This window comes from Mus caroli, chromosome 13, assembly GCF_900094665.2.
Source record: "Mus caroli chromosome 13, CAROLI_EIJ_v1.1, whole genome shotgun sequence".
In the NCBI taxonomy this organism is placed as follows: Eukaryota; Metazoa; Chordata; class Mammalia; order Rodentia; family Muridae; genus Mus; species Mus caroli.
In genome coordinates, this window is record NC_034582.1 from 100,342,554 (window position 1) to 100,368,771 (window position 26,218).

The 26,218-nt window shown below is 36.4% G+C and overlaps 1 protein-coding gene across 4 annotated transcripts in view; it reads right to left on the reverse strand.

Annotated features, from left to right (window-relative positions):
• Positions 1–26,218, reverse strand: part of Kif2a (kinesin family member 2A) — a 61,879-nt gene that overhangs the window by 2,597 nt on the left and 33,064 nt on the right. Inside the window, exons 4-20 of one of the 4 annotated variants that reach the window (XM_029468318.1) lie at positions 25,665–25,719; positions 23,636–23,701; positions 22,918–23,018; positions 20,710–20,805; positions 18,865–18,919; positions 18,151–18,313; positions 15,282–15,372; positions 14,777–14,840; positions 13,804–13,895; positions 12,771–12,913; positions 12,441–12,645; positions 11,511–11,621; positions 10,632–10,699; positions 5,899–6,012; positions 4,832–4,982; positions 1,802–1,903; positions 1,125–1,260 (exon numbers count right to left, since the gene is read on the reverse strand). In XM_029468318.1, the coding sequence (XP_029324178.1) occupies positions 1,125–1,260; positions 1,802–1,903; positions 4,832–4,982; positions 5,899–6,012; positions 10,632–10,699; positions 11,511–11,621; positions 12,441–12,645; positions 12,771–12,913; positions 13,804–13,895; positions 14,777–14,840; positions 15,282–15,372; positions 18,151–18,313; positions 18,865–18,919; positions 20,710–20,805; positions 22,918–23,018; positions 23,636–23,701; positions 25,665–25,719 (1,813 nt within the window). Of the gene's footprint in view, positions 1–1,124; positions 1,261–1,801; positions 1,904–4,831; positions 4,983–5,898; positions 6,013–10,631; positions 10,700–11,510; positions 11,622–12,440; positions 12,646–12,770; positions 12,914–13,803; positions 13,896–14,776; positions 14,841–15,281; positions 15,373–18,150; positions 18,314–18,864; positions 18,920–20,709; positions 20,806–22,917; positions 23,019–23,578; positions 23,702–25,664; positions 25,720–26,218 lie in introns of all 4 variants that reach the window. The other 3 variants (XM_021180271.2, XM_021180273.2, XM_021180272.2) reach the window with 3 other exon arrangements.

Below are 26,218 nucleotides of genomic sequence, written 5' to 3' on the forward strand. Positions count from 1 at the left end.
GATTTCTGAGTTCGAGGCCAGCCTGGTCTACAGAGTGAGTTCCAGGACAGCCAGGGCTATACAGAGAAACCCTGTCTCCAAAAAAAGAAAAGAAATACAGTTAACTTTTCTGAAATAGTCACTAATGCCATATTTGACATGATGTCTTCATGAAGGTCTTGCTTTACAATTTTAAGCTGCAAATCTGTGGCTGAAAGTAGGAATTTCATTCTGATTTCATGTACGCACGCACACACACATGAACACTGAGGGAAGCAAGAGCAAAATCAATATACACAAGCTACTTTTAAAGGTACATGTCCCTTGCCTCTATGTGTATTCTGGAGTCAAATGTGAGTGGCAATGGCCTAGGAACACAGATTTAGGTTACCCCAAATTACATGTTTCAAGTACAAATAATTTTATGAAGGTTTTCTAGTAATGGAACAAAGAAAGTCAATGGTGGAAACATCTGAAAGGTGGGGTTCAGCCAGGGAGAGAAATCTCCACTGTTGATCTAGATACTATCTCATGACATTTTACATTCCAAAAGTTTCTATCAAGATGTTAGGTGTGCTTTTATCTACTAGTTACACAAAGTTAGATCCAACACAGAAGGGAACTGGGAATGACTCTTTACTGGGGGTTAGAAAAACTGTCAAGAGGCTGAGGATCTGCAACATTCCAACTTTTCCTATCATGGAAATTCTAACCAATCAGCCTCTGTAGACAGTTACTTTCCATGAAGTCTACTTTGTACCCACGTTAAAAGAATGTCTCTGTTGTTTACCATGGCAGAGACCACTCTGGGACTTCCAGGGTTTTTATGTCTCTGCCTCCCTCCCAACTCACCATAGGAACACTGAGACAACAGACGTGTGTGACTGCACCTAACCTTTCTTTACATGCATTACAAAAATCAAAACTAAAAATCAAGTACTTCCCACCCACGGAATCATCCCCCAAGCTGTTTTTTTTTAATTATTGTTTTAAGAGAAACAATGATCTTTATATACACTTTGAAATAAGGTAACAAAATTGTCTATAACAATCTTTGCTTTGTATGTCACCATACAAAACCTCATTACTACACATCCTAATACCACGCAAAGTTCAAATAAACATAAAGATGGAAAATAAGTTACCTCGTAATTCAGTTAAAATGTCTATTTTTTGCTCAAGAATAGCTTCAAGTTGTGTAGCATATGAGTCTACATCATAGTCTACTTCTTCAGTCATCTCTAGGAGAGCCTTTTCATCTTCTATCCAGCGAATGGATTCCTAACAACAGAAATCCAATACAAAGACTTGTAAAGTGTTGTTTCACAAATATCTATCCTATCAGACTGATCTACACATTGTGAATTCTCAAACATACTTAAACTGATATTCTCAAAAATGTTAGTAGACATGTCATCTTTATTCAGTCAAATTAAATATTTTCATAAACTTTATTTTAGCTAGGGAATGAACCCTGGCATGCTTTGTGCAAGCATCCTACTACTGAACTACATCCTCAGACCTGTTCATTAAATTTATTATTATTCTATGTATGCATTTGTTTGTTTGTTCTATCCCGTTTAGTCCTGGCTGTCCTTGAACTCACAGAGATCCATCTGCCTCTACCTCTCAAGTGCTGGCATTAAAAATGTGAGCCACCAACACCCAGTCTGTTCATTATACTAAGGCAAAACACTGTAGAGAGGTATTTACTACCACATGCCCTACAAATACAAACTTATACAATTAAATAATTTTCAAAGTATTTGGAACGTTCTGACTAGTTTAAGGCCTGTTGGCCAGAAGGCCTTTTCTTACATACCTGGAACACTGCCCTATGATCTTCCACAACCTGCTCTTCCATCTCTACCATCTGGGAGACAGCTTCATGGAAAGTGAACAGCTGTGGAGAAACTTCTTCTTCCTTAAAACACAAAGTTTAAAAATATGACTTCGAGCTTATTATTTTTAAATGTCATTAAGTTTTATTTTTACTTTTCTCCTTCCTTGGGAGCCTTCTCAGAAACTCATGAGCCTTTAAAAACAACTCATATTCTACCCACTGAGCTCTAAGCCCAGACTCAAAAGCAGGTTTGCAGTCTTTTTAGAAAGGCTTTGGGGACAAATGGAAAAAAAAACCTATTAAAATAATAGAAGAAGAAAAGCCACAGTGTCTTTCTCTGGGTCAAAATAATGTAAGTCTAATTAATTACCTACTCACAAGTAAATTAATTTTCACTTAGGAATTTATTATTATTTGCAGACATACCCTAAAAAATACCTCTTGGAACAGTCCAGCTTTTCTCTAAGTTTGTTTCAGGTTTTACTAGTTTTGCTGATTTCTCTAACAATTTCTTTCACACACATGACTTTATGATAGCATGAAATCAACATGCACACAGAACCATACTTCAATTTTTCTTTCTGAAAAAGAGCAGGATCTTGCTCTGTCGCCTGGCTAGCCTGACACTATGTAGCTCAGGTGCCCTGCAATTCAGGTGTGTGCCACTATGCAGATTAAGTTTCTTCTCATGAAAGGAAAATTGTAAGGACACAATCTTTGATTGGTACAATATATTTCAATGACTATCAAAATCAGTATTTTCAAGGACTAAACTTGAAAATTAAAAATTTGTTTTTTTAAAAAACAAAACCTTAATTTCATTTATACTATATAAATAATTTACTAATTTTTATAGTAAAAAATTGCAATTCTGTTTAAAAAGAAACAAATCTCTCAATACTGCTTAGAATGGTTTCAAATTGCTGGACTTATTCATCCCCCCTGCCTTAGATTCCCATATAGTTGAAACTACCTGATGTATTTTTAGACTCGTCTGCATTCCTGGGTAAGCCAGTACTAGAGATATAGTCTTAGCAATCCTCCTGCTTAGAGCCTCCCTTGGAATTACAGGTATATAGCACATGGCTAGGTAGCCAGATAATTTTTTTTATAGATATTTCAAATGACAAAATCATAATTGTACTTCAACAAAGAAACACATAAAAATACAAGCTTGTTTTTTGTAAATAGCATTTACAAAAAAAAAATCATTCAATATTCTAAATGCATGAAAAAATTTAAGCAGACAATTGACTTTCATTATTAAGCTATTGCACTTAAAGGTTTATATAATCAAGTTAGTAAGGGACTTTTTATCTTTTCTATGGAAATAAATAATCTGCTTTTATCAGGGCATGCTAAACCCCTCCATAATCTCTTTCTCAACCCCCACATGGCTACTTCATCTTCAGCCCAGGATATCCTGGTTCCTTTGGAGCAGAAACTACAAATTCCTGCCCCACATACACTTTACTCCCAAACAACAAGTACGTTTGTAGAAGTATATTTTTGGAATTCTAATGTACTTCATTAACCACCTACTTAATATTGGTTTTATATTAAGGGCATATTTAGAGTCTATTCCCTTTCAGTCTCTCTTGCTGAGAATATTGGAAGAATATGCAACACATATTCTAACACATGCACTAACATTTAATATAATGACACTGATGAATAATCACAAGGTAAGTTTCCTGCTGGTAGCAGAGGTAAAAGATTTGCACACTCTGAAACACGGGATATATAAAAGCTGATGTAGCATTTTAAAACCCTGGATTGAGACTAGAGAGATGGCTCAGAGGTTAAAAGCACAGACTGCCCTTCTAAGGACTTGAATTTGGTTCTCAGCACCCAGATGGCGGCTCACAGCCATCTCTAACTTCAGTCCTAGAATCTGCTGTCCTAGGCTCCTTCAGCAATGTACATACTGCACAGATATACATGAGACAAACAATCATGCACAAAAACTAAACCTTAACCAACAAACCTGGCCTATGTAGAGCTAGTGAGATTCAGTAGAGGGAGTGCCTGTCTCTAGCTTCTCTAGTTTATCTTTGGAAGGGATCTTATCTAGGCATAGTTCAGGGTTCGATTTGAGAGATTAAGAACAATCATGGTGCCTTTCAAAATTTAGGAAGATGGACAGAAGCTCGGATCTCATTTTTAGTTCTTTGTCTTTTATGGTCTTCCTACTTCAAGCTTTTTACCCACTGAGTCATTTCCCAGGCCTGTCTACCTTGCTTATTCTTGACAGAAGATTACACTGCAGCCCTTGTTAGCCTGGAACTTACTATGGCTTCAAGTTTGCAGCGATCTCTTGCCTTAGCCCCTGTACTGGCTAGTTTTGTGTCAACTTGACACAGGCTGGAGTTATCACAGAGAAAGGCGCTTCAGCTGGGGAAATGCCTCCATGAGATCCAGCTGTAAGGCATTTTCTCAATTAGTGATCAAGTGGGGAAGGCCCCTTGTGGGTGGTGCCATCTCTGGGCTGGTAGTCTTGGTTCTATTATTTCAAATATAGAAAAATATAGATTTGATGGATGTTAGTATTTTTGTTGGGGTTATATTTGTTTCTCATTGTTTTGGGGTGTTGCTGGGGTCACTGTAACTTTTAATAGCTACTTTATCTGTTTAATGCATATAATTATGTTGACAGATTTTTACAAAGATTTATATATGATGTACTTATATATATAATCTTAAACTATTTAGTCACTAAATTTTAATATAGGCATAAAATATGAAAACTAAATAGGCTGTTATCAGAGCACTAGTACGCCAGGGAATTATTTTGGATTCATTAGCTTGCATTCTGTTACTGCCACTGTGGAAAGAATCAGCCAGAAAAGCACAGCCATATTCCAGTGAGACTACTTATTTGAACAGATGGTTGCTTAGGGCACAGGGTGGACTTGTGGCTCCCTGTGCTAGGTGATAGTGTTCAATTATGCTCTGCTGTGGATGAAGCAAACTAAGGTTAGATCCATAAAATGAGATTATGTCACTCACATTTTGTTCACAGAGAAGTTTTAGATCATCTCTCTGAGGGGAACTCCCCACACCCCACTGTGTCTCTAAGTCATCAATCTGGCTTGGTGGATGGTGCATTATTGGATGGACATCGCCAGCAGCAGCTGGATTTACAGTCAATTCTTTCACCCTATAAATACACAAAAGATATCTAAAATTATCAAAGAGTCATGCACACCAACAAGAAAAGAACCATTTCAATACAAAAGCAATTCAATTAGCACAGTAAGAATGATGATGTCACTCTATAGGTCAAATTTATCTGCAATCTGGGCATCTGTTTAATGCTTGTTTACTTAAACAACTTTATGCTTATTTCAACTTTAATTATTGTTCATAATCAGGGAAAGTTAGCAAAGTATACATATTAAATACTTTAAAGAAATAAGCTATAATTATAATTACATCTTATGACAGAAAAATTGTTAAGATCCATAAAGAAACCACTAATGAGACCTAGGAAATTTAGCCAAAATAGCTAAGTAAGAAATAATTTCATTCTGCTAAGTTTTTAAGACAGGGTCTCACTATGTATGCCTGGATATCATTTGCAGAGCATACAGGGTGGCTTCAAACTTAAAGGATCTGCCTTGTCTCTACCTCCCAAGTATTGATTGGGATTAAAGGTTTGTGCCATCATGACCAGCTCAGTGCCTAAAGATCATGAGACTATTATGTCATTTCTTAAAGCTGCACTTCCTACTTAACACACGTTAGAAAGGAAATCCTTTCTGAACCACAAGGATCGGTGTCTCCTTGTAGACAAGAAACTACTTATCACACAATAAAGACAAATATACAAAAGTGACATCATCTTTTAAAAAGAAAAATGCAAGTATGGGACTTTAAATTCTAAATAAACTTTTTAAAGAAAATTAATAAAGGACATAAAAATGCAGACCATGCAGTACAACCACCACCTGCTAAATGAAAATGAAAATGGAAAACGGCTTGGAACAAAAGTAAAAAAAATGAAATGTTTATATGCAGCACAATTCCAAACAAGCTAGTGAAAGAAAAATCTTAAATACAGAATGAAGCAAGACCTGGTAATTGAAGGAGAAAAGTCGTCATAATCGTAAGAAGGAGAGAGATCAGGGCGACTGCCACCACCCTGGGAGAAGGGAATGTCTGAAGGACTAATTCCAAACTCCTTTACTCTGCAGTACCAAAACAGGGAGAATTAAGAGAGCTCTTGGTAGACACGCAATGCACACTTCAACTTTTGTTTAGAAAGAGTATCTACACTGTTGTAAGATATTATTTTAGAAATGAGTTCATAAATAGGTTGACACTTAAGTTTTATTAATCCCCACCTAAGAAAATAGAAAGAAAAAGGGGAAAAACCAAACCAAAACAGAAAAGCCGAAATCTTTCCCTTCTAGTTTACCCTTTTCTCATACATCCTCCTAGAAACTTCTCCTGGTAAGGCTACTACCTAAGCCGCAAGGCCGCTTGCTTTAACTACATGACTCAATCAATCTAAGCCTTAGTGAATCAACATTGTGTGTGCACATGCATGCCTGTGTGCATCTCACTGTCATATGCACACATATACGTGGATGTTAACAGTTGATGTGGAATGACAACTTTGTCCATTGTATTTGCTGAGACCAAGACTCAACCAAGCCTTTAGCTCAGCAACGAGGCTTGCTTAGCTGACCTGTTTTCTTCCTGTCTCCCAGCTCTAGTGTTTGCCGCTGTGCTCAGCTTCTGACATACATGCTGGGGATCCAACCTCAGATCTTCATGCTTGAGCAGCTAGCACTTTACCATGTGAACCATCTTCCCAGCCCCGAGACCTCAGGTTTTACAGTGCTCCACAAACCAGATATGCGAATGAAATTCCTTATAATGTCTTAGGGTATCCCGAGTTTGCAATGTGTTAACTCTGACTCACCCATTTAGAACTGTATTAGCTAGGAAGCCTCCATATGACTGTAAGGGTAAGATGCTTACGATACGTTTTTGTGGTTGCTGACTCTGATTATGAATGTGGGAAATAAATGTTTTAGGAATGGAATTTTAACATGTTTTTGCTAATGACTATAACAGTTGCATTTAACTGAATTATATACATCTTGCATCACATGACATTTTATAGTAGCTGTTATTTTTGAAGTACTAGATTTTATAATTTCTAGGCAATATATAGAATGGTAAGAATCTTAGGTTATCTTCAATTCACAGATGAGAAACTGACTTAGATAAATTAAGTATGTCATTTGATGTTATTCAGAAAGAATATGGTGGAACTAAAGTACAACTTACTCAAGTCCAAATTCTTTCTGTGCCATTTAAGATACTATCTGAATTCTATTTTTCTTAGGTTGAACTAAATATATTTCTTCATAAGCCAAAACCTAGTTAAGTATTTATTAATTTCATACAGATCAAGCGAACATACATACACACAAACTTCTACTTTTATCCATTCACTGTGGAAGGTTTAGTATCAGATTGTTTCTTTACCCTGTTACTGGAGGCATCTATGTATGGATGTATGTATGTATGTGTGCATGTCTGTCTGTATGTATGTATGTATTTCTTACAAGCTTCAGAATCTCCTCACTGAGAAACACTCTTAAGAGTCACCCACAGAATTTTCCTCTATTACAAATCCTCCTGTGCAAGCCAAACTATACTATGTATACTAATTAATTTTCTAAAATGACACTAAAAAATAAATACAAAGTGAGAAAGCAAGCTTTCAATCAATAACTATTCTGTGTATCAATCACTCTAAGCATATCCTCTGCTTCAGAAAACTGAGTCACGAGCATCTAGTACAGCTTTTCTTCTTCTAACAGCCACTCCCTCACTATTCTTTCTGTTCCATCTTGCTTCCTTTTTTTCTTTTGGAGGCTTCTGTGTAGCTAATGGTGACTGTAAACTCCTGATCCTCCTGCATCCCCTGTGACCTGCCAGGCTTACAAGGCAAGTGCCACATACCTCACAGTGCATCTCAATTTTATAAGTTGACTCAATTGGATTTACCATCTTGATTGTTGACTCCAATATGCTTTGTTATAAACTATCCCCAAACTCCCATACAGCACTTCTAAAATATATACTTTTAACTAAAATAGACTAAAAAGTGTTTTCCAAGTGCTGTGGTCGAGATTTTGGAAGATTACTCTCTCAGTACTCAACAGTGCTTTAATACAGGCATGGTCACGGATCGCACCACGCTAAAGATAAGGAAAAGAGGAAGTAGGGAGGCAGATACTTTACTCTCCATGCTGGAGGTGTAGCTTCTTATAGAGCATTTATTTATCCAGAATGGTCAAGGCCCTAGAACAATCTCTAGGACAACAGAGTATATAAGAAGAATCCCTCCATACTTAGCAAGGCACAATGGTGCACATCTCTGTTCCGCAATGGGAAGGCAGAGGCAAGAACGCAGGAATTTAAGGTCATCCTCAGACACACAGTGAGATGGGGGGATAGCTTGGGTTAGCAAAATACCTCAAGCTTGTGGTCTCAGTAGTCAAAACTCTGAAAAACTTAAGATCTCACTGTACATAGTAACTTTATGTTAATAGGAATATTTTTGGCTAAAGTTCTAAGACATGGAGGGGTTTAATTCTATCAGCTATCTAAAACAAAAATTTTTTTTTGATTCTGTAATAAGAATCTACCACAAAAAGTATTCCCTATTCCTCCATGAGTAACTCTGAAAAAAAGCACCTAAATATTTTTAAAAACTCCTACATACTAAAAATATTAATTAAAAGACAATAATATCTGTAGCTAGGAACTCATGTCCAAACTTTGAAAGTTATTAAAAATTAAACCTACTTAAAGCTTTACTATGTTTTTAAGCAGCTATTATATTTTGTATTTTAAGTGGCTATTATACTTTGTACTTTTGTATATTTTTTTCCCCATGGAATGAGAACAGAACCCAGGGCCTACTTTATGCTAGCAGTCACGAACACCGAGTTATTTACATCCCTCGGCCAATCAGCTAGTGCTTCTTAACAATCCTTACTATCATGAACACATCTCCTCAGCTGAAACAAAAGAAGCACAATATAAGTCTAAAAGAATAATTGAGGGGCTGGTGAGATGGCTCAGTGGGTAAGAGCACCCGACTGCTCTTCTGAAGGTCCAGAGTTCAAATCCCAGCAACCACATGGTGGCTCACAACCATCTGTAACAAGATCTGGCGCCCTCTTCTGGAGTGTCTGAAGACATCTACAGTGTACTTACATATAATAAATAAATCTTTAACAAAAAAAAAAGAATAATCGAAATATAACTATTAATGTTACTCAAAGGTACATTTATAGGTATGAAAACAACTGTTTAAAACAAAATTATTTTAAAGAACTCAGGTGACCTCAAAGTAAGGAGCAATAGGTTTGAGCCATTTCCAGAGCTTTTCTGGAAGCTACTTAAGAGCTGCTTCCCAGATTCTTCCTTTGTTTCAACTTAAGAGATTTTTTGGGGGGAAGGGGAGGCTGTCCATCTAGAGTTTGTATATATAGCCCTAGCTGAGAGATCCCCCTGCATCTGACTCCTGGGTGCTGGGATTAAAGGCATGTACCACCAACACCTGGCTTCAGCTGAAGCGATTTTTCAAATGATAATAAACTCTGCCTGCCTCTGCCTCCCCAGTGCTGGGATTAAAGGCGCGCATCTCCACTGCCTGGCCAGTTTTTAAGTACTTTACTATGTGTAAGAATTTATATTTTTAAAAAGATGGAAAATAAATTCTATTTTGACTGAACAAGAAAAAAAATGCTTCTGAAGAAAAATTAAGACAATTTCCATATTAGAAGTAGGCCATAAAGAAATTTATCTGTAGGCGAAAATTTTAAGTGTAACGTCATTATAGACATTTAAACCTTCAGGAGCAAAGAGTAGATCCAGATGACTTGGGGGAGGGGTGTGTGTGGAGTGTCATCAAAATACTGTACACATGTATCAGATTCTCAAATATAAATGTATTTATAAAGTTATGCAAATAATCACTCCAAACAATAAAAGTATATGTGGGGGACAGGGACTACAAAATAGCAATTCTATCATAACTCAGAATCCAAGGGCATCTGAAACTATAAGGCATAACCACTCTTAGTCCTCAGTGTTGGTTCATGTGTAACAACTCAGTTGTTTACTAAAGCTGGAAATGTCCCTGGTATACAGAAGATATCATCCCTAGGCAGCACCAGAAAGAACTGTTATCCATCAATAATACACGCATGCCTATACATGTGTGTACTTAACTGGATACAATCAGAGATAGTTCTAGGATAAAGCAGGGTTTAAGAGATTAAGTCCCTAATTTCTAATAATATATAAAAATATTTATTATATAATACAAATATATAATAATTAATAATATAAGAATTTCTATCACTGATATGTAGTAAAATATTATGAATCATAGCATGTTGAAATGGAAAAATATAATCACATTTTGGGACAAAAAGGTCAATTTTAATAAAAGATGTCAGTCTTATCTAATTATACAACATTTTTCCGACTTATTTTTTCAATTTTACAAAACAATTTTGAATAATGTTAAAGAAAATGTAAAGAAACTGTGATAAAACTTGCCCTATGGAGTTCTCTGGTATCTGTGATATAGACCATGTCAAAGGTTAGAAATACCATGGCACTGGTGATCACTCTGCCTCAGTATCAGCAAAGGCTACAACTGTAGGTTTGTGCCACCCTGCCTGGTTTCCCTAGCAGGCACAGAGACACACTATATACTGCTCTAATGTATTAGATTTCAAATGTTAAAATGTAGGAATTGCTTTCATACCTATTTGCATATCTTAACGTATTAAGAGTATTTTCACAGGATGCCATTCCTGGAGAGATTGTGGCAATCTATAAAGGGGAAGCAAAGATAAAATCATAAATAATCCAGACAATAATCCAGATGAATAGCTCAGTAAGAACTAATCTTACAATCTATTTTTAAATGTTTATATTGGTATCTAACTCTAAGATCTATCTATTTATTACGTATAACCATTATAGAATCTAGTTACAAGTTTTCTCAAGGTCATTTAAAATCCAGCAGAAACTGAAGGCAAACATTTAGAAAAAGGAACAGCACAGACTGGACCTTCATGTATTTTTACTTTACTAACGGGACAGTATTCTTCCAGAGTCAACACCCCAGTAATGTCACCCAGGACTACTAAGGTCCAGGGTTCCTTGGTGAATGGCTGTTTGCAAGTGGAGAGCTAGTAGCTGAGGAAGGCAAACTGTCCTATAAGAAAGAGAGAAGACGACTGAGGGAGAAGCTCTAACTGTACACATAACTGCACAAACCTCTGGTTGATTATCTAGCTTGCCATGAATACAACAAACTTTAAGCAATACAGTGAAGCACATGAAGAGATATTTGTTACCATCCCCACCAGGGCAGTAAGAACCTGCGAGTAAGTTAACATCTCCTAAATGAAGTATTCAGATGTTAGAGTTGAAAAGTGTTATAGCTGCAATGTAACACTTTCCACCAAATTAGTAGGGACACATCTTAAATGTAACCTATCTAAATAGAAGAATAATTAATTATAATTAGCAAAAATCTAAAACTTCCATATCTTTTTTTATTTTACTCCTTCAGGATAAAAATAAAAGCAAATCCAAAACAAACAAACAAACAACAACAAATCCAAAGCCACCTTACCATGCAGGTACGAGAATTTTCACCTATGAAGGAATCTCTCAGCACCTGAGTGAGTTTGCTCGCTCGGAAAGGCGTATGGGGTTTGTTTCTACCTAAGGCTCGGATGCACTCCTAAAAAATAAGGAAACATTTCTTATCAATTACACCTTATTAAAGAATCATTTTAAGCAACATTTTACTGAGGTTTTTTAAGGCCTAATGAGCTCTGAAAATTCTAAGGTTTACAGTACTTAACAATGGCTTCTTACATATTAATTCAAGAAAATGAGTAACAACAAAAACAAAACTCAATTATTCTAAAGCCTGAAAACATATCCAGTGTTCAAATTTCAGGAAACAGGAAAGTTGTAAGAAGTTGAGATTTTAAAATGGAATACCCAAAGCTACAGTGACCTTATTGTAATCCTTCCTATTTCTGATTTTCTAGTCAGGGAAAAAAATATAATAAGTATTTTGACCCAAGTTTCGCTTGTTTGCTTTTGGGAACAGTATTCTGGTTTTTATTTTTGTTTGAAACCATTTCACCTTCTCCGACCCCCTTTAAGAGGCAAATACAGCAGGGTAAAGGAGCTCTCTCAAAGACCCAGACGGGACACTGGAGACCTCCCTTTTGGGTCTTGATGGGAAATTTTTCTTAGCTCAATTCCATAGTTGTTTGCCCCACTACAAAAGCCAGGCTACCGATAGCCCTTTTACAATCTAGCTGAGCAACCGCAGAAATGGCCTGGCAGGTTTTTTCCTTTAACTTGTTTAAGAACAATAAAAATATGTGCATGGAAAAATTCTACATACAATAAAATCTGTAACTTCCAGCATGACAATTTAAATTTGTAAACCTTCTCTTTTACAAGGTAATACAGGTGTTTTACAACGGAGTAATCAAACTTAAGGTCAGAAGTAAAAGGCCTTTCACAATCACATTTTATTTACCTTGAGTGCTAAGAGGCTTTTATTAATCTCAGCACCTTCAAGCCTGGTTTGCCGGTCTGCACTGGATGTGTCAGCTCCTCTTTCGTTCCCAGCCAGGTCAATGAGAGAAAATTTACCATGTAGTTTCCCCTTCCTTCTTAGAATGATCTGGAACACTGCGTGGCTCCGAGATGAATGTGCATTTGCAGATGTTTGGCCAGATGTTCTACAATGTGATTAAGGACACAGTGACACATCAACACTTTTATTTACATGTTCTCCGTAGTCTTGGCTTTTGGCTTTGCTGGTACGATAAACCAGCTAACCTGGCAGAGCCGCTGTGAGGCTCACCTGCAGCTGTTGCCTATGTCGATGAGCTTCAGCACGTCCTCCACACACTTCACCTCCCGCTCCTGCAGCCCCACCACTTGGACCTGCTGCTTCCCGTCTTCTAGTACTCTTAATTTTGTTTTCCTATTTAATAAGTCAAACACCTGTAGAAAGCCATATTTGAATTAGAAAACTAGCTTTAAGAAATCACCTCTACAAAAGGGAGTCTAAAAGTAATAAGACTATTATTTTCAGAACAATGTCCAACATTGAAAGCTTAAAAAGACATCAACTATTATATTTACAATCATATAAATCTTGTGGTAGTGGAGGTCACAAAGCAAAACAGTATACTTAATACCACCAAACTGTATACTTTAAAATGGCCAATATATATGAATAGACACGTTAAATACATATGTATATATGTGTGTATATATATGTGTGTGTGTGTGTATATATATATATATGTATCTCACACACATATAAAAAACCACATTTTTAAAGATTTATTTATTTATTTATTTAATGTAAGTACACTGTAGCTGTCTTCAGACACACCCGAAGAGGGAGTCAGATCTCATTACAGATGGTTGTGAGCCACCATGTGGTTGCTGACATTTGAACTCAGGACCTTCGGAAGAGCAGTCGGTGCTCAGCCACTGAGCCATCTCTCCAGCCCCCACTTTTTGTTTGCTTGCTTGCTTGTCTGTCTGTTTTTTTTTACAGAGGTCTGGGAACTAGAAGACAACTCAGCTGGTAAAGTGCTTGCCAAGCGAGTACAAGGACGTGAGTTTGATCCCCCAAAATAAAACAGTCCATCAGCCACAGTACTGGGCACATGGAGACCCTGAGGCACAGTGGCCATCTAGCCTATCCTAACTGTTCAGCTGCAGGCCACAGCTCAAAAATACAACAAGTACAGCTCCCGTGACATAACACCTGAGGCTGACTGCTGGCCTCTACATCTACACATGTGTAGCCTACACACATGCATACCCACATACATGCACTCATATACCCACTCCCATACACAAAAGAAAACAAAACATACCTTTCCACTATAAATTTCAAAAAATGTTGCATATACTTGAAGTTCTAGTTTCTTATAGTTTGGCTTCTTCAGCATTAAAAAGACATCGCGAGCTGTTGAAAATTTCACATACGAAGTTTGTTAAGATACAGCAATTTTATAAATTTCTTTTCTATTTTTAGAAGAATCAGTTAATATTAGGTTAATAGTGTCAATAAAAATATTAAAATATTAGTTTGAAAAATAAAGTTGTAAAAGAAGTTATTCTTTTTCACATTCCATGGAAGGATGCTCCTATTTATCCTTGAAAGAGGTCATGATGAAGCTCAGTTGGTAGTGTCTGGCTAGCATGCACAAAACCCAGGGATCAGTCTGCAGCGCCCAGGCGTACTGATACACCCCACTATCATCCCAGCATTCGGATGTTAAGGAAGAGAGAGAAATTCAAGGTAATCCTCAAGCTACATAGGAAGATTGAGGTCAGCTTGAAACACATGAGCACCTATCTCAAGAGCTGTGAGTGTGTATGTGTGTGTGTATGATCCAGTAACAATTAGCCACTGCATAATTTACAGTAATAATCTCTAATAGATTATATTTATTTAAGATTTTTTTTTTTGTCACCAAGAGCTTAATCTTACATTTCTTTTATGACTTTGTCTTTTTTGAAACAGGATCTCAGATAGCCATGGCTGGACTCAAATCTGCTATGCAGCCAAGGACGGCTGTGAACCCGGATGATCTTGCCTTCACCTCTAAGTACTAGGATTACAGTACTACCATGTGCTACCATGCCTGACCATGACCTCACATTTCTTTTCAAATAATCTGAAATTGAACAGTTGATCTAATATGTTGTGTATATAATTATTTATATATACAAATACACAAATTATATATTTGTGTATACAAAAATGAAAATAAAAACCCTTATTCAAACAGATCTGAATAATATTCAAGAATATCATAAGCTATGTACACAAAGGACACTTACCTGCTAATGCATAAATTCCCTTAGAACAATCCTGGTTCTTTCCTGAAAAGTCACCACCCATAGTCTACATTTGGAAAGAAAATGAAAAAATAGACCTATTCAGGGATAGATTCTAAGAATTTAGGTCTTGGGGCTGGGGTGATAACTCAGACCATGAAGTACTGGCCACACAGATATGGGAACCCGGGTTCTATCTCCCAGAAGCCATGTAAAATAATCCAAGCATAATGTAACTACATGATTATAATCCCAGAGTTGTGAAAGTGGAGACAAACAGATGCCCAGGGCTTCCAGGACAGCCAGTCTAGCTTACTTGGTAGTTCCAGGCCCATGAGAAACTTGTCTCAAAAAACGAATTGGATGGCATCAGAAGGGTAACACCTAAGGTTGTAGACTGGCCTCTACATTCACAAACACATGACCAATAACTTTAGGCTGTGTAATTAAATTGTAAGAGGGAGACTATAGCATCACAGCAGGATATAACTTCTATCAAACTACTTACATGAGTTTTCCCACTTCCAGTCTGCCCATAAGCAAAGCATGTAGCCATGCCCCTTTCAAATATTGTTTCCACTAGTGGCCTAGCAGTAAACCTTAAAAGGAAAAGGAAAAACGGTGTCACAAATACATATTTAGACAAGCAACCCAAAACACATATTGTCTAAATACATATTTAGAAAAGCAACAAAATATAGCAGAAGTTTACATATTAGATTGGTAAAAACAAACAAACAACACAAACTTGCTTTGGACCATGAATTTTAAATCCAAACACATTTACCAAGAAAAATAGGAAACATGAAAACATATTTTGGGGCCATTTTCTGTCTATTCTTACAGTGTTAAAATAAACCCTTGCTTTGGGATTATACAAACGCCTGCCAGTATTTTCTGCAATCTGTTGGCTGTGAAAGTGGTCTCCTTCCAATAATTTGTCCAGATGCTTAAGAAGGTGGTAGTTGGTGGGCATGAAGCCAGGTGAAGATGGTGGGCGAGGCAAAACTTTATAGCCCAATTTTTTTCAACTTCTTGGCGTTCATGTATAATGTGTGTCAGGTGTAATAGAGAACTGGGCCCTCCCTGTTGACCTCTTCCGGCTACAGGCACTTCAGTTTTAGTTGTAACTCATGTGTCTGCTGAGCAGCTTCTCAGCTGTGGTTTCTCCGGGATCCAGAAAGCAGTAGTCTGTCACTGGCAGCAGAGCCCACCATGAGCTTTCTTGGGTCCATCTTTGGATTCAGGGAGTGCAACAGAGCTTGTTCTTGGTCCAACCACTTGAACTGAGTATCATAACAAGCTTGGAAAACAGTCCATAGTTTCATAGAATAACAGATGTCAAAAGCTCAAAATAATATTTTCTTGTGGTTGCTTTTTTTACCTCATAAGCTTATAACATCTAGCCTTTCACCTTTCCAAATTTGCTTCAAATGCTGAACATGGAAGACTAATTTATGAGTGGGAAAATGAATATAAATCAATTATAAAACACTGAGCTTTTAGTTGGCAAAAATTTAAAATGGCAAAAATTACAGCTTTTAAGAAATATATTAAGCTAGGCAGTGGTGGCACATGCCTTTAATCCCAGCACTCGGGAGGCAGAGGCAGGCGGATTTCTGAGTCTGGTCTCTGTGGTCAGCCTGGTCTACAGAGTGAGTTCCAGGATAGCCAGGGCTACTCAGAGAAACCCTGTCTCGAAGAAAAATAAAAACATAAATTGATAAGATTCACTGATGTAATTAAAATGGAAAAGTGTGAAAGGGTAAGAAATGCTTCTTTATTGAGCAAAGCATGAATCAGCTAGAAAACAAACAACGCTTCATATATTCAAAGCAAACCTGAAAAAGGTAGAGAAGGAGAAGGGCAGGCAAAAGTTCTAGTTTAATGAACTATGAATAAATCGGAAGAATGCGCAGGTCAAAAACTGTGTGATGTCTTCAGTCCACACAGTTAAACCAGAGGACAAGGGTTCTGTATTAGTAAAGTTAGGTATAAATAAATACAGGGTGAAGCCCAAAATGTTTATTAAATCTATTCTACAAAAATACCTATATCAGCACTCAAAAACTATTACAAAACCTAGACTTATACTTTAAAATAGGGAAGGAAGAAAGATTTGAAGAAAGCTAAAAAACAATTACCAGCTTTGATTATAATTCCCATTTTAGATAGATATTTCAAAGTGTAGTATTACACTTTGCCTAGTTAGTATTCCAATGCCCTTTAACTTTATCCCAGGCTACTGGTGTAGGATCCCTGGCACTCATCTAACAGCACTTCACTGCTAACATTTTCAAGTCTTACAATTCTTACTAGCTCTAATTTGTTTTCTGAGAATTTTTATATAATGAAGTTAGGAACTAAACCATAGCATCCAAATAAATGCAAAGATGTTTCTACATGGAATATAATAGCGATTTTGTAAAAATCTGTTATAACTATTAAAAATAAGAATATTTATATCAAAAATCAACATAACATAAAAATTTAGGATGTCTACTTCATATGTGCAAGTTTGACTCCAATAAGTTGAATGTAAACTAAAAATGCCATTCACTAAAACAACCATCAAAGTTAAAGATGATTAAAAAAAAAATAAGCAAATTTAAGTAGGTTTTGCACAAGATTTTAAACTTTTATTTGTAAATACACACTAGGTAAAGATTTGGACTAATTAGTAATTAGTACATAAGTGTTTCAAATTTATTAGTACAAGGATTAAATGGAAAAATTTATGTTTTCTGTGCACTACATACCATTACTTATGATAGTACTTCCTAGAATATTTTCTTTCCTTTTATTTTATGTAGACAAGTGTTTTGCCAACGGGTATCTCTGTGTCATAGGAGTGCAGCACTCAGGGATAGCAGAAGTGCATCTTAGAGAACCTGAGACTGCGGTTCCAGGCGGCTGTCAGCTACATTGGGACTGGGAAGTCAGCCTAAGTCTTCTGGAAGAACGGCTAGTGTTCTCAATGCAAAACGGAATCTTCAACCCCTACTGGAAATATCACATCCATGTGTGTCTATGAGCTGTGCAAATTAACTACTAATTAGCATAAACACTAACTTTCAGGAGTCTACGTGTTCCTGAGCTTGCTATGTAGACCAGGCCAGCCTCAAACTCGAGAGAGCCTTCTGCAGCGCCTCCTCAGTGCCTCCACTCCCAGAAAGAAACAAAACAAAAACTAATCTTTTGAAGTATTACAGAGATCACATGTTAAAACGCAAGAGTTTCTTACATTTTCTTAAATTAATGTCAGAATAAGAAACCATGTTACACTCCTGGAGGGCTGTGCTAAGAACAACATTAAGTTGTCAAGGAAGTAATAAAATTGTAAGAAAATAATTTTAATTTAAAACAAATTCACTTACCTGTAAACCATTTCATTAGGAGCTGAGTCATCAAAGGCGTAATCAAACCGAAATGTCTGATTTTCCAAGTACCTTGTTAAGTCTACTTTCTGTTTGGGTTCGTGGACCATCACAACATCTTTACTAGGGATTGTGATTACATCGAGATCTTTCATTTGAGTTTCTAAAAGAATAAACAAAAATCAATGTTCAGTATTTTTCACAGCAGTTGATCTAATGAACCAAATTTAAAAAAAGAATGATTTGAGGTTTCTAAAAAACTATTTTAATTTTGTGTGCGAACGTATGCACACACACTAGGGTGTGGTATGCATGTGGAAATAAGAGAAAAATCTGTTACAAGTCAGTTCCCATCCTCCACCACTGGCTCTCAGGGATCCTAAGGACTGGCAGTCAGCAATCCTACTAAACCATGTGGGCTTTTTTTTTTCGAGACAGGGTTTCTCTGTGTAGCCCTGGCTGTCCTGGAACTCACTCTGTAGACCAGGCTGCCCTCAAACTCAGAAATCCACCTGCCTCTGCCTCCCGAGCGCTGGGATTAAAGGTGTGCGCCACCACGCCCAGCTTCCATGTGTTTTTAGATCAAGTCTTACAACATCGTCCAGGCTATCCTGGAATTCACAGTCCATCTCCCTGAGGTTCCCCAGTGTTGGGATCACAAAAATGTGTTATCATGCCCGACTTCTAAATTGAGTTCTCTACAAAGCCACATACCTTTTTTATTGAGTGGTCGTTTTCTTACACAAACACATATCCTATGTTCATCAATCTAGGAATTCAAAAACATTATTTCACTGACTTATAAGTGCTATAAAAAGCAATGAAAAATAAGCTATGGTTTTTAGAAATTACTTAACAATTATGGTGGTTAAGCTTTAAAAAACAAGTTAGCATTGCACAATTTTTAATTACTAGAATTTAACACTAAGAAAACTTTTTGATAAACTATTACTTGTAAATAAAATTCTTAGATTATTGTTTTTTTAAAGATTTATTTATTTACTTATTATATGTAAGTACACTGTAGCTGTTTTCAGACACATCAGAAGATCTTATTACAAATGGTTGTGAGCCGCCATGTGGTTGCTGGGATTTGAACTCAGGACCTTTAGAAGAGCAGCCAGTGCTCTTAACTGCTGAGCCATCTCTCCAGCCCAGTATTATTCTTAGCACTAGTTCTTATTAAGAAAGTACCATCCATTCATCTCAAGACATGATGATACAATAAAAGTAAACATTTCTATTCTACAAAGTGGCATATTTTCAAAACGTTTATTGTAGGTCACGTTGTTAGCAAAGAACAGGAAAAAACAAAGCAAAACAAACAAACAAGCAAAACTACAGTATTCTCATATTACTGAGTAAATTAACTACAATTTTATGAATGACAAAAAAACAAACCTATTTTATTTTTAATTATATGCACATATTATAGCTATGTACAAAAGAATGCTGGATTCCCCTGGAGCTCCAGGTACAGTGGGTAGGGCCTGACACAGTGCTGCTGGACACCTTGAGGACCCAAACTGCATCCTTCACACAGCCGACGTGCTCCTAAGACTGGGAGATGAGCCACTTCTCCAGCCCCATTAATGACATAGCTTATTTTAAAATTTTAAAGATATAAATTACTTTCAATACATGATTTCTTGGAATAATTTCCTATCATCAGTCCTATTTTAAGAGTTTGATGGGCTGAAGAGATGGCTCAGCAGTTAAGAGCAACAACTGCTCTTCCGAAGGTCCTGAGTTCAAATCCCAGCAACCACATGGTGGCTCACAACCACCTGCAATGAGATCGAATGCCCTCTTCTGGAGTATCTGAAAACAGCTACCGTGAACTTACATATAATAAATAAATAAATCTTCTTAAAAAAAAAAAAGGGTTTGACAAATTGCCTGAACTAAAACCATGAGCTCAGGAGGTGCAACAGCTGAAATATCTGGCAGTGTAACAAGGTCTAAAATATAGAATAATATACACTTATGAATAAGAAATCTATCTGGACCTATAACATTCTGCCTAACACAATGTTTTTTGTAAGCAAACATTCTATATACGATAGGTGAAATATCACCTCTCCTGGAAAAGTAGCTCCATTCTGCAGCAGGTAATGAAACTACAGAATAGTTTCAGCACTGCAATTCTGGTCTATCACAGCCCTTTAAGAGCTAAAGCCAGAATAATGTGTATTTAAAAATAACAAATGAGTTTAATAGTAAATTAGAATGATTTAACTAAAGTTAAGCAAGCCTAGAACTGAGTTTAAATCCTGTGTGAAGGTCTCCTTAGGGACTCCCTAGCTGATGTGCAGGCATCAGAAAACAGAAAACAAGGAGACTTTGCCTACAAGGAGCAGCGATGCAGACAGCACTTCTAATATTAAAACTAATGAAGATGAACAAAAAATAGATGAGTCATGATTTCGGAAAATACAGGAACTGAACCTCATGAGGAAATACAAAACCATACAGGTAAATAAACTATACAATTAGTAAATATGAATGTTTTTATTTATAGTATGACACCTTCAGAGTAATAATACAAAAGGACCTTACAGGATCCGCTGTTGTTAGGGGTCTGTAATCCAAGCTCCCTCTGAAGTCTCTGATCATACACATAATTTCGTAATTTGGATTTGTAGCATCAACATCCTAATGGAAAACAGAATTTGAAACTTATAATTAGACAGTATGTGTTGCATATAATTTTGAAAATTGCAAATGAGACATGCCATTTGTTTACCAAACTCCAAGTAAAACTAAAACTATGACATAATTTCCAAATTCATATTAATGTGTTCAAAATGACTTTCACATAAATAACACAATTATGTGGTGAACTCCAACGTTTCCTCACTAAAACTACCCTTTAACTGTTTAAGAGAATCATCTGTAATATATCTCCTTTAACTATGTCAGAAAATGCAACAATGGAAGAGCACTCTAAGACACTGGCAGAGACCCCTAGAAAGGCTGAGCTGCGGAAGGAAGCACATTCTACGCCCCATCTCTCAGAACGACTTCACCCATCACTACTCAACTCTCCAAGCACTGCTACTATTTTTTTTTCTCTGCCTAAGCCACTGCTATCCTCAACACATTAAAGGATTCTGTACAAATTTGGTCTGCAGATGAAAGCATGTTTAATTGAATATCAATGTCCTGTTTTTAATTATAAATAGTCTTAAAAATAAATTACAATATGGATTTGTTTAAATTCATTTCCCCTCTCTGTTAACTCTAAGATAGACAAGATGTAACAAAACAACAAAAGTCAATATGACACAGAACATAAAGATCGTTTGCTATTTTAATATGGACAATGTCACTGATAATTTGTTTATTGTACAAGCAAACATAATTTGTTTGCTTTTTTGTTTTGAGTCAGGGTTTCATGTAGTCCAGGCTGACCTGGAACTTCTGTCCTCCTGCCTCTCCCTCCCAGGTGCTTGCTAAGTGGCTCAAAACCAAGATAACATTTTAAACATTGAAAAAAAAAATCAAGGAATTGAATTCTGAATTTCAATTCTGAAATTCAGTTCTGAATTCTGAACTGCAATTTATTTTAAATTCAACACTGGTTTCATTTAAATTACAAAAAGCCACAGTCATGCCTTCCTGCAATGAATAAATCACTAATCCTCAAGTCATGTTTTTCTACTCACACTCTGAGTACACTGAAGATTTTTAAACTGTCAATAGCTCATCTCTATAAAAGGACAGCAACCGCCAGGTAAGCGGCAGGATGTGAAGAAGGAATTAAGAGCTCGCTGGGGTGCTTAAGTATTATGAAGTTCCCCCAAGAAACGGCAGGTGGCACTTCCTCGACGCTAAGCATCAATAGACTTATTAGTCTTCTGGAATCAGGTCTCAGGTAAACCTAAGCTGGTTTCACACTCACTATGGAGCTGTGAAGAGGCCTTGAACTTCAAATCCCCCTCCCTTACCAATTCAAGTGCTGGGAATGCACTCGCTGCACTATCACGCCTAGCTCTCTAGTATTTACTTCAGTAGACAGTCTTAGGTAACTTTAAGGTGTAAACCGACTTATTCAGTTGAATACTATGTCAGGTTTATAATTCTACAATAAAACACAGGAACTGTGCTCAACACAATTAAGGGTACTTGAAAATACTATTAAAAAACAGCTTGATACTTTACATTATACAGGAAACATTCTATGACTAAATAGAAACAAAACAAATAATAAACATGATACAGATATGATAATTTTTAATATGTAAAGATTTTCTAGCTACTAAATATTTGCTGACAACTGAAGAGAATGAAAGAACAACACAATAGAGACCCATTCGCTGTATCTACAATGAATCAAAATACAAAATCGTTTGTCCAATTTCACCATATCTAGTTGAACCAAGACACGTCCAATTTTAAATTTATATCTATTGTGGGTAGTTTTCCAAAGCTTTCTATTTTCATGCAGATCTTTCTAAATAAAAGCCTACAAGTTTTCAATATTATAACATAATTTATGATTCTACACACAAATGCTTACTTTCAAGAAGATAACCAATTTTAGGGCTAACACGTAATACTAAACTATAACAGTAAGTGAATGCAATGAAAAATCTGTAGCAGTAATTTATTTAAAAACTTTACATTATTCTTATATATCAACTTAAGGAATTCCTTAAACTTATTTTAAAATCAACTACTTTCACTGATATACCCTAATCTTTTCTCCAATAAACAAACAAACAAACAAACAAATAAATAAAATTATGAAGTCACATTACAAACCTGGGCTCTTTTTTCTCTAAGTTCTTGCTGTTGCAATCTCCTTTTTTCTCGTTTTTCTTGCAATTTTTCTACTTCTTTCACACAATTGGATTTTCTACGTGCTAAAAGGAAAAAGATGAGCTGAAGCACAGTTTTCTATTTATATAATTACACTCAACATATAGATATTTTATGAGCAATTTCAGCACACACACACAGAGTTCACAATGATGAAGCATGGCAAACACCTAGGTGAATTTTACTTATAAGCTGCTTTAACAAAAGCAAGAACAGGACATTATACAGATGAGTCAAGAGAAATGACTGGAACACACTGATACATGTCATCTCTTGGTTTAGGATCACAGACCTTCAAATTGAAATGATCAAGAAGAATAATTTTCTTCTAAAATCAAAAAACAAAACAAAAACAAAAAAATAAAAATAAAAAAACCTAGCCAGAATTTTAAGTTCAAAACAACTGTTATAACCTCACATAAAATGTTATATATCTCCAATTAACTGACTAAAGTACTAAACACAAATTAAAATTTGTTGGCAAAATGCAATCTTTATCCAAGTTTGTATTGGATTGCTTACTACATAGGAACTTGTAAGGCTGACCAAGAGAGACTACATGTATGCCTAAAATGACTGAGTCCTTGATACAGTATTTACATACAAGGAGGGCCAAACTCCTTTTTTGCAGCTTGAACTGGAGATATATCTGAAACGCTACCATTCTGTTGTGCAGAAGATGACTGCTCAGGAAGTTGACTAGGCCGTGCGCGCGCTGAACCAACCACTAGAAAACAAAGTTAATTCAGGAAGTTAAAAGCTAATCATGGTAAAAGAAAAAGACATCCTCATATCAAATCTGATATACAAACTGTACCCTCATGCCAGCCACAATGGCTCATACCTATACCCAGCACTTGGTAGGCTGAGGCAGGACAATCAATACATGGTTGAGACCAGTACAGGTAATAATGAGACCCTGCCTGAAAAATGCAATAAGTGCTAGGAGGTGGTGGCACACACCTTTAAACCCAGCACTCGTGAGGCTGAGGCAGGTGGATCTTGTTGAGTTCGAGGACAGCCAGATCTACAAAGTGAAACAGAAAAGCCCTATCTCAAATGAAAAAACACAATAAAATCAATCAATCAGTCAATCATTTAAATAAATTACATTTAGCAAACTGCCAACCTTTCTACAAATGGTCTTAAAGCTACCAAAAGTAGTCAATCAACTCAATAAATTGACACAACTAAAAGATATTTTTAAAGTAATATTTCCATCAAGAAAAGAGGCAGGCAGATCTGAGTTTGTGGTCAGCATAGATTTCATAAGTTACAAATACTAGTCTTAAAATGCAAACAAAAACTGGTATGATTTTAGCTACAAAACTAAATACCTAAAACCCATCTTAAAATTCCGGAATGTAAACATTCCCTAGAATATACGTGCAATATAAAAGCATTCTCATCTTTAAAATAAATACACAATTCAGATACACAGAAATCAAGTGTAAAAGTCCTTCCGATCTTTCTTACAGCCCATTCTTTTCTCCCCAATATACAAATCCTCAGTAGAGTATCTCCCCACTGTAGATGCCAGAACAATGCAAAAGGGACTTAAATATAAACAGAAAGCTCGGTGAGGTGCTGCACATTGAATAGCAGTACTTTCCAGAGTCACAAAGACCAGGAACTCAGGATCATTCTCCGATGTCCATCAAGTTCAAGACAAACCTGGACTAAAGAGAACCCGTCTCAAACGCACCCAGGCTCAGAATATTTATTTACCAAGTTACATCAATTCTTAAACGATCTGAAGGGTAGTGATGAAAGGGCTTTCTCCTCTCTACTTCTTTCTCTGGTGCTTCCGGCCCGTCTTGTACTACCATCCATGCATACAGAGAGATACAACTGTACTGTAGTTCTGAACTAATGAACAGTAAGAGAAGCTAGTTTTGTCTATGTATCCTGGCTGTGAAACTCCAAGTCAACAATAATTTATGCTCATTTAAACTTTCTTTTAGCCGGGCGTGGTAGCGCACACCTTTAATCCCAGCACTTGGGAGGCAGAGGCAGGCAGATTTCTGAATTCGAGGCCAGCCTGGTCTACAAAGTGAGTTCCAGGACAGCCAGGGCTGTCGAGAAACCGTGTCTCTAAAAAAATAAATAAATAAATAAATAAATAAATAAAATAAAATAAAAATAAAAACTTTCTTTTGCCAACTCCAAAGCTAACCATTAAACTTTCTCAAAGTCTTAGTCAGAAACGATGTTCAAGCCAGTGATAATGAAATCCACCTGTGACACCATCACCACCTGAATCCCTCCTCATTCTTTAATGCCCTGCTCGAGTTTTCAAAATTGAGTAAATTGAATAAACAGTACATATTTTGCTGAGTCTCTAGTCACCACATATTTAAATTGTTTTTGATTTGTTTTATTGAGTCTTGCTTTGTAGCCCTATTAACCTAGAATCCCCTATATAGACTAGATTAGTTTCTAACTTGTAGGGATCTTCCTGCCTCGGTCTCCTGAGTACTCAAATTATAGGCATGCCTCACCGTGAGTAGTTCATATTTCTTAAACTAGAGAAAGATTATTAATACTACTGAGCTATTAGGAAATCAGGAACACCAATGTTAAAATTAGCCATGTACAAATGCCAAGGGTAATAAAGACTTCCGATGTACCTTATCAAAGCCATGCTAAAAAGTCAGGATGACAGCTTAAGGGATAAAGTTTTACTTTACCTCTATTATCTCTTGGGGGAGGGTCATTCTTAATAGCTGCCACAGTCCGCCGGTTCTACAGAAAAAAACAGTATTTACTCATCTTTTACCCCCTCCATTCCTCACCTCGGAATCATCAATCAAGTCTCATCACCTCAGCTACTTTTAATTAAATGAAAGCAAATAGACAATAGTAGCATAAAACCAAATGGAAAAAAAAACTATAAATAATAAAAAATGCTAATTCATCAATAGCCAGTGTCTTTTAGGAGATTTATATATCCAAATTCCTCATACATTAAGGAATATGAGAAAGATTTTGCTCTAAAGACCTTATTCATCTCAGTTTCACACAACTCTACAGAATCATTATTTTCTTAATCCCAAGCTCAGGTCAAATGTAGAAATCCCGTTTAAAGAGTTCCGTGATACAATTTTTCATCATTACTCAGAAATGAACACACCCACACCCATACCCCACAGAGGGTAGGGAGAAAGAGAAGAGGTGGAGGAAGGAAACTTTGTAGTCTTGCTCCTCAGGCTATAGAGATAATCATTGAAGCACACTGGAAGGT